The sequence below is a fragment of the Mauremys reevesii genome, linkage group 20, assembly GCF_016161935.1.
Source record: "Mauremys reevesii isolate NIE-2019 linkage group 20, ASM1616193v1, whole genome shotgun sequence".
In the NCBI taxonomy this organism is placed as follows: Eukaryota; Metazoa; Chordata; order Testudines; family Geoemydidae; genus Mauremys; species Mauremys reevesii.
Window position 1 is genome coordinate 13,202,364 of NC_052642.1, and position 8,953 is coordinate 13,211,316.

At 43.4% G+C, this 8,953-nt stretch overlaps 1 protein-coding gene across 1 annotated transcript in view; it reads left to right on the forward strand.

Annotated features, from left to right (window-relative positions):
• Window positions 1-3,834, forward strand: part of SMTNL2 (smoothelin like 2) — a 47,976-nt gene extending 44,142 nt beyond the window's left edge. Inside the window, exon 9 of the mRNA XM_039507560.1 lies at window positions 2,710-3,834. Within this exon, the coding sequence (XP_039363494.1) occupies window positions 2,710-2,836 (127 nt within the window). The 3' untranslated portion in view covers window positions 2,837-3,834. The remainder of the gene's footprint in view (window positions 1-2,709) is intronic.
• The last annotated feature ends 5,119 nt before the right edge of the window (window positions 3,835-8,953 follow it).

The window sequence follows — 8,953 nt, forward strand, 5'->3', positions numbered from 1 at the left end:
GCCTAAGTCTCTTAACTAGGACTTGAAAAATATTCAGTACTATTTTGTTCCATAGATGGTAGCAAGAAAAGAAAAACTACCAAGAGATGCTGTCTGGTGATTATAGACCACAGAACAATCCCAGTGTCACATGGAGCACAGGTTCACTAGCTATTAAAGGCAGAGCTGAGTTAATTGCGTTTCCCAGCTGCAAAGGTCTGCAGATACATCCCTCCAGACTCCTGCAGCTGTTTCTTCTATTGAAGGCCAGTGGGAACTTCAGATGATGTTTCCTCTCTTTCTTCCCAAGAGTAAACAGCAGGAGCAAAGCTTTGGCACAGTCAGCACTGTCAAGACCAAATCCAGGCTAATGAAGGCACAGATGGCCTAATGGAGAATGTAGTATTAGCAATATTCTTGTTAAAACCCTAATATGTGCTAGCTCATTGTAGCTTCATAAAGGACCTGATGTCTGAAACTCTGTGCTGTGCTATAAAAACTAATCTTTCCATTAGGCCAGAAGTCAACATGTACTGGGAGCGTTCAAAGTTAAAATCAAGAACCAGACAGCAGTCAAAGCAAATCACAAGGAAAGCTCTGAAGTGCTACAGTTTATGGAAGGTGGCTCATTTCAACAGTTTAAAGCAGTCCATTAAATTCCGTTCTGCTGTTTTCTGCACAGAGAAACATTTACTGGTCTTAAGGGGTTTGACATTAGACTGAAGCTTTATTAGGCAATTGCTGCAATGTAAGTGTGTCATCTGAGTGGGATGATTTTATAAGCACTTCATTTAAACCAGTCTTACAGTGTTATTTCACTACTCTTTGGGAAATTGGTTCTATATCCTGTTTATGGACAGAGAAGAAGAATCTATATCCTTTCTAGCTTTTTATGATACAGGTAATAGGTGACTCTTACTGAACTTTTCCAGTAACCATTAACAAAGAAACCGAGGTTTACAGAACAAAGAAACCAAAGTTTACAGAAGCCTCAGGGAGTTAGGCATCCAAGTCTCATTGACATTCAGTGGGAATTGGGCAACTAATTCTTAAACCCCTTTGAAAATCCCACACTAATACCCGATTTAGATGAGGTTTGCATGCGAATCTAGCCTCTCTGGAAAGATCAAAAGGATGCAGCAAGTGGTTTAGTTTTCTGGAGTGAGATTTGCAAGTCTCCTCCTGTTGATGTTCATGAAAGTTGACTTCAGTGGGAGCAGAGAGAGGCTAGCGTTGTGCATGTCTGAAAAATCTCAGCCCTGGTTGTCAGGGGAATCTCTGTAAAACACATAGAGGGATAACACCACGCAATTGCGTCATCCTGCGTGTTTTGGCACACCGGCTCAGTGAATGAGACCAGCCAGGGTTTGCTAAATTCATAACAAAGGGGAACTTTTCAGCTATTTGATAATTTTGTTTAATTACAGAAGGAAGGAATTTTTTAGCTGTTTGACCCAATGTAAACATGACTCATACACAGTTGCTGTGCAGTTTAACTCGGGTAACAATAAGAACGCTCCATGGGGTACAGAGTCAGGTTCAGCATGCTCTTTCCAAATAATCACAGGATGCAGCAATGCATGGCTACAGGCGCCTACAACTTTTGATGTAGCGTCAAACACTGTTACACTGACGTACAGTAGGGCCCCCTCAGAGTGAAGTTTTTCAAATCAAAACTTCACTAAAACTGGAATCACCATTTGCCAGGAAGCAAAACACTCACCATAAAGGCTATGCACTGTATTTGAGCTCGCTGCAAGCGAGGTCAGTCACAGATAAATAAAATGATAGGGGAAGATCATCTTTCCTACGCCTGCGACTGATAAACAAATCACAAGAGTGAGCGTCATGATTTTTTAGCAGGTTGATTTCTGACATGAACTGTAATAGAATGCCTGGCCTCCCAAGTGCCTCTCATTGCACGGGGTGGCTCTGCACAGCTCTGGTTTAGTCGGGAAATTCCCCTTTTCTCAGGACTCTCTTAAGTTTCCTTATGGTTAACACCACGCCAGCCTAGGGCTGGTTTAATAATATTTATGGTTCAAAACAAAGTCCTCAAATAAAGTCCATCACCACCACACACACACGTTCATACTCAGCTTGAGCATGCGCAGCCAGTCCTGGAGCAATTTTTCTGTCCCCATTGGCTCTTCACCGAGCAGCCACTCTCAGCCCTTCCTAGCTGGAATTCAGCCTTCTCATGCACTAGCCCTCCCACAGCAGCCTCACCAGCCTGAGCTGAGAGAGATCACTGGGTAGTCAACCTTCCCCTACTATTGACTGCCCCTTTATAAGGCCCACGTGCTTTCCTTTAAGCCCAGTTGGGTAGCAGGTAATCAGTCCCAGGTGCACTGAACTTCTCCCTCCCTCTCGAAGGGACCAGGCATCCTGTGGCCCAAACCCAGCTTTTTTCATAGCCTACGTAAGAAAAAGACCCCAAAATCAGGACTGTCCCTATAAAATCGGGACATCTGGTCACCCTATCATGAGAAAAAAAAAAAAAAAAAAAAAAGAGAGAGGTGGAACAGGAATTTTCTCTGGCTACAGAAAATGGCAGCCTTCAAGCTTGACCGTTTCAGTGTTAACTACAATGTTATATAAATTTCTTTGAGAGAAAATTCCACTGTTTGATACAAGCCCAAGTGATTCCAATACCGGGGTAGCAAATGGATACTGGAAATAGTTGGCGATAACCCTTTGTTTGACGGCTCTGTTTTGGGGTTACTGCAGGAAACTGGCTCACTGCGACCGCCTGATAGAAGTGGACGACATGATGGTGATGGGACGCAAGCCAGATCCCATGTGCGTTTTCACCTACGTACAGTCACTATACAATCACCTGCGCCGCTTTGAATAAATCCACCGGGAAGCTTGAACACAACCCCATACTGAGACGACTCTGGTGTTTTCTCAACAAAAGGAGAGCAGTGTTTTGAGAATAGAGCGCGGCCATTATTGTTCACTCTGAAGCTTGTTACTGTCCCTATGCTTGCATTCAGCCATGTCACTGCTTACACTGTTGCCAAGCAGGGCCCCAAAGTGTTGATCACAGCAGTGGGCCAGTAAAACACAGGAAAAGCATAGGGAAAGGCAGAAATCGTCATTCTGGTGCTAGTGATAAGTTGTTTTAAATACAGTTGTGTTAAAAGATTGAAGAAAACTAAATTATACGTCTCCTTAGAGTCAGCTTGGGACACATGGCTCTGTATGGTAAGAGCACCTTTGCTTCAAAGTCATTCTCTCCTACCATAGTTTAAGCCACACAGGATAATGTAGATACGTTTTCTACTCCTCTGTCCAGTGTAGCACACAAGAAACAGAAGGCAGTTTACACCAAGACTTTACAAAGGAAGGTAGCCTCTGCTCTAGTGAATACAAGTTATCACTGCCCTCAAGGGTGTTTATTGTGTTTGTGTGTGTGTGTGTGCCTGCACAACATAACAATCACTGGTGGGGGTTCTTACAAATCAGTGGCCCATATGGGGATTGAAACCACAGCACAGGCCTTTGCCACATAAGCTAAAGGAGTTACACACTTCACTTGCAGCAGTAGTAGGCTATTATCTTTTATCTGCATCAGCCAGTAGAGGCAAGGGACACAATCCACTTAGCATCTGAGCTCAAATCCCCATATAGGCTATTACTGTGTAACAAACTCCACCAGCATGTGCCAGGGAGGTCAAACCTAAAATCTTTTGCTCAAGTGGTTGGTTGAGGTCTTGGCTTAAGTCCTTGCTAAGAAGGCCTGGGAGGAGTGGGGCTGTTACTTGTATGCATTTATGTACACGGTCATAACTTCAGTGCTTACAAAGCGGCGAAGATTAACTGCTCAGGAGTCCTATTTAACAGGTATAACACAGGCAGCAGCAGAGGAAGCTGCCCAGCAATGTGCCTCCACCCCAGCCCTAGGAGCGATCTCCATGACTCATTCCATCCTCGGCCTCCCTGCTGAGGGAGTCTGCTAAGGTGCCACTAAATGATTTGGGAGTTTTGGATCACCTTGGACTATTTCTGATCTCTGTTAACCCTCATTAACCCACAGTAACCCCATCAACTTCAGTGGTGTTATTCCACATTTACACCTGTGAAAAAGATCAGATTCCACCCTCTGGCTTCTGTTCACTAGATCAGCAGCTTTGTTTTTGCAATGAATGTAAAAAACTGAAGTCCCATCCCCCACAGAACAAACTAATAGAAAGTACAATAGAAAGCCAGACAAGCAGATTGCTCTTGCTAAAGGATGTTTTTTTACCTGCATCTGTTCCTGTTCCTCACAGATATTTATAAAAATGACTTTGGTTCTGTATTGACGACCATTTATAATAAAATATATGTCAAACTCCTTTTGTCTGAGTGCTTCTGGCTGAGTGGAGGATACAGCGGGAAAGAGATTCCCGAGAAGTTTTTTCAAAATGGAAATATATTCAGAATTTAAAGGAAAAACAACTCACTGGGACCCATTGTGATCTCAGTCATAGGGCTGTAAATCCAGAGCAACGTTGTTGGCTTCAGGACATGACTAAAACTGCTGGGTCCTACTGCAGTACAAAGGATAGTAATATTTAGTAGGCTAGAACTATTTGCATGGTAGGGACTATTCACAGCTGCTCTGAGTGTCATGCTCCCTACCAAGCCTCCTCCCCTTCATCTACACTGAGATGATCCACTGCTAAGGATAGTAGCCTAGGACTCAGACTGAATTCAAGTCCCTGCTCCGCCACTGACATCCTGTGTGACCTGGGCCAAGTCACTTAGTCTCTCTCAGCCTCAGTTTCTCATCTGTACAACGGGGAAAACAGCACCGTCCTACCGCCCAGGGGTGTTGTGAGGATAAATACAGTAAGATGTGCAGATACTATGGTGATGGGAGCTGTATGTGTATCTAAGATAGATACAGCTTGGATTCTGTCCCACATATCATCCTGCTTCTCCTCAGTTGGCTTTTAGAGCCAGCAACTGCTGCCTGTCCCCCTTCCCCACTTCACAGAAAACTGGCAAGAAGATTTTTTTGAAATGTAAATATTAGTTGAAACTACAGTTTTTAAGCAAGTGCAGCTCAAATGCCAGACATGCTATTTATCCCAGGCCAGATCCTCAGCTGGGGTCAGTCACCATGGCACCAAGTCAATGGAGCTGCAGCACTTTACGGTGTTGGAGCTACAGCAATCTGGCCCAACTACGTTACTGCATTTCCCTTCTGCACAATGCACAAGCTTACTCAATTGAGCCAACACAGAGGGACAGGAGGCTGGACTCTCACTGCAGGGTTAGGAGCCAGCCCAGGAGGGATAATGATGCTAACACCGATTGCTAAATGCACCATCCCTGGAGGATTTTCACTACTTTGGCCACACTCCTATTCCTGTTGAAGTCAATGACAAAACTTGTGTTGGTTTCAGTGGGAGCGGGATCACTATCTTCCTTGTGAGAACTACACCGTCTGAGCAACCACTACAGAACCAGCACGCATCAACCTGTGTGCAACTGTCGAAAAAGTTACGGTTCAGGCAGGTCCAGATCTGTTCGTCCGATGGACTGATCTCAAACGAATTTACATGGTCAGGTCATAGTTTGTTGAGTTACAGATCTTCTCCCCTTCACTGCCACGTTGTCTCATCTTATCCAGCCTATTTTGTTCCAACATCTGAAGCAGGACTTACAGATACCTTACAGAAGGAATTACATCACAAGCCTAGGGCGGAGCCCCTCCTGTGCCCACTGCATAGCAATGACCAGGCAATAGCTATGTATTCTCTCATTACAACAACTTTCTAAAGTTTGGTTGTTCTAAATTGTGGGCCAGTGGATAAGCTGGTGTAAACACGGGAAACTCCATTAATTTCCAAGGCGCTGCTCTCAGTTACTCAGCCTAAGTTTGGCCTGAAACTGTGAACAAACCAACACATGGGGGTAGGAGGGAGGACAACAAGCAGAAGAGCTGTTGACTATGTAGTTACACCTACAACCCCCTGCCCCCCCACACACACGCTTCCCTCATGGTTTTCAAAGAGAATCCCTCAAACAGGAAACACACACTGAAGTTTCCTAGTTGCACTTCAAATGTGAAATGCTTTGTACCCCTTTCATGCTGAAAAGTGTTGCATCAATTCAATCAGAGAGATGAGCTCAAGCTACACCATTCCAATCTGGGTTTGAACTTCCCCAAAGTTCAGAAGGATTTGGACAGAGAGTTTTCTTCCAATCCAAATAGTTTGGACAGAGTTTTGGATCAGGTACCAAACAACCCAAAGTTCAATGGCGTTTGGACTGGGAGTTTGGCTCAGGCCCGATCTCTTGTAGAATATATTATTGCCCAATATAAACAAGGCTGGAGCTCTTGCTTTTCTAACAGACTGAAAAAGAATAAGGAAAAGCCATTAACTGAATACGTAAACTGACAGTTCAAGCTGGGGAGCATCCTGCTGTTTATAATGCAGATATCCTGTTGCTAATGTCACAGTGGAAACAATTTGAGAGCCTTTATGCACATCTGAAAAATATAAGGTGCCACTGGCGCCGCACCCCGGTTACCGCTACCCTTCTAGTTTTTACGGAAGTGGACAGAGGTTTGGCACGCTTTTGCATACTTGTCAGATAACGTTTTGGTGTTCTGAGTTTTAACACTGTCTTGAATGACCAACATCATGATGGAGAGTAAATGTATACATACAACTATTGCTCAACAAAATGTGTTCTGAGTAGGAAAGCTCTAGATTTCTATTTCACAGTAATAGTCAAAGTCTTTTTCCTGTTGAAATGCTATGAAAGCAAACCTGCCTTTAGAGCCAGAACTTACTGTGGTTACAGACCCTTTCTCACAGCACAGCATCAGTATTTTCTCCATTAACATGGTCAGTAGGGCAATACAGTATGATTCTTACTAGCCATATCCCTTGCATCACCCCAGATTCATTCATATAGGCCCCCGCTCAAAGGGCTTGCGCTCCGTTGATTTCAATAGGACATAAGCATGGACTTAGGTGCTTTGCCAAATCAAGGCCACATGCAAATCTACTGAGATGCAGAAAGCTGAAATGACTTGCCCAAGGTCCTCCAGCAAACATGAGTTATATTCCTGGCTCTGCTACTTGTATGCCCCCGTTTCCCCATCTGTAAAAATTGGGATAATGATAGTGACCTGGTTTGTACAGAGCTCTGTGAGGGTACGTCCAGACTACCCGCCGTATCGGCGGGTAGCAATCGATTTTTCGGTGATCGATATATCGCGTCTCATCTAGATGCAATATCGATCCCTGAACGCGCTCCCGTTGACTCCGGAACTCCACCGGAGCGAGCCGTTGTAGCGGAGTCGACACGGGGAGCCGCGGACATCGATCCTGCGCGGTGAGGACGGGAAGTAAGTCGGAATAAGATACCGTAGCTGAAGTCGAAGTATTCCCATAGCTGAAGTTGCATATCTTACATTGACACCCCCCCCAGTGTAGACCAGGCCTCAGATACACTGATGAAAAGCATTACTAGACAGTATTTGGTCCTGCCATTAGGGCAGGGGACTGGACTTGATGACCTATTGAGGTCCCTTTCAATCCTAGAATCTAGGAATTATAGAGAAGATATATTCATGAAGCAGTCACAGGACAAACATTGTGCAGCACCAGACTTCCTCTCCTTCACTGTTTCAGACATGGCCACTGACTTTGTCGTTTGCATTTAGCTAGCAGCAAGTAATTATTATCTTACAATTATGTTATATTCTTGGACATCTGTTTAAAAGTAATAGAAATATTAGAGTTCATAAAATATGAACCCACTTTCAACTAAATTTAGCTTTGTCTGAAGTTTTTTTTTTTTTTAAATCAACATTGCAAGTTTTGAAAATTTTCAAACCAGCTCTAAAACCACGCACACATGTATGTATGTTGCACTGGCAACTTTTACTCATTCTTCATTTTGTCTGCTTTCTCAATTTGTTAATAGTATGTGATCTAATTTATAATGAAATATAAAACTAGTTGTGCATATGCTTGCCCTAAAACTGAAGCCTTTAAGTGACACCTCTGCTGGATTTCTTTATATTACTTTTCTGGCTCCACAAATACCTATTCTTAGAAAGGGAGAACAGGAGACCGGCATCTAAAAGAGATTAGTATAAGTGGTACGTATCAGATTCAATGGCAAATGGCAGTTTTGAAATAGATGGCTCACAGGTTTTCTAATGTCCTTCTAAAACTTCAGAGCCAGTCCACAATGCATACAAAAGAGCAATCATATTATTCAGTGGCAACTTGAGCCTCCTTGTAAGGCCAGATTATTTTGCATTCAATTTCTACAACACTCAACATGTTAATTTTTTTCTTTTCAGAGATTTCCTGGATTTCACTGTAACTGATTAGGGGGCCCAAGCCTGCAAATCCTCACTTTTGGGAGCAGGGTTTGCAGACTGAGGCCTTCAGTAAATATAGTTATCAAATTGTAGGCTCCTTAGGATAGAGATTTGTCATGTTTTGTTTGGTTGTAAAGCAGGGGTTGGCAACCTTTCAGAAGTAGGGTGCCGAGTCTTCATTTATTCACTCTAATTTAAGGTTTCGCGTGCTAGTCATACATTTTAACATTTTTAGATCTCTTTCTATAAGTCTATAACTAAACTATTGTTGTATGTAAAGTAAATAAGGATTTTTAAATGCTTAAGAAGCTTCATTTAAAATTAAATTAAAATGCAGAGCCCCTCGGACAGGGACAGGACCTGGGCAGCGCGAGTGCCACTGAAAATCAGCTTGCATACCGCCTTTTGCACACGTGCCAACTACCATAGGTTGCCTACCCCTGTTGTAAAGGGTCAGCCACACCTATCTAAACAATACTAGATCAGCTGCTTACTACCAATAACAGTGACTGAACATTTCCCTGCTGTACATCTAAGCATTTGCAGTAGAACACTGACCTCTAATGGCTAGAAATCAGTGCAAGATCACTCTGTGTAGTGCAAATTCAACTATGCAAATTCATTTGAACA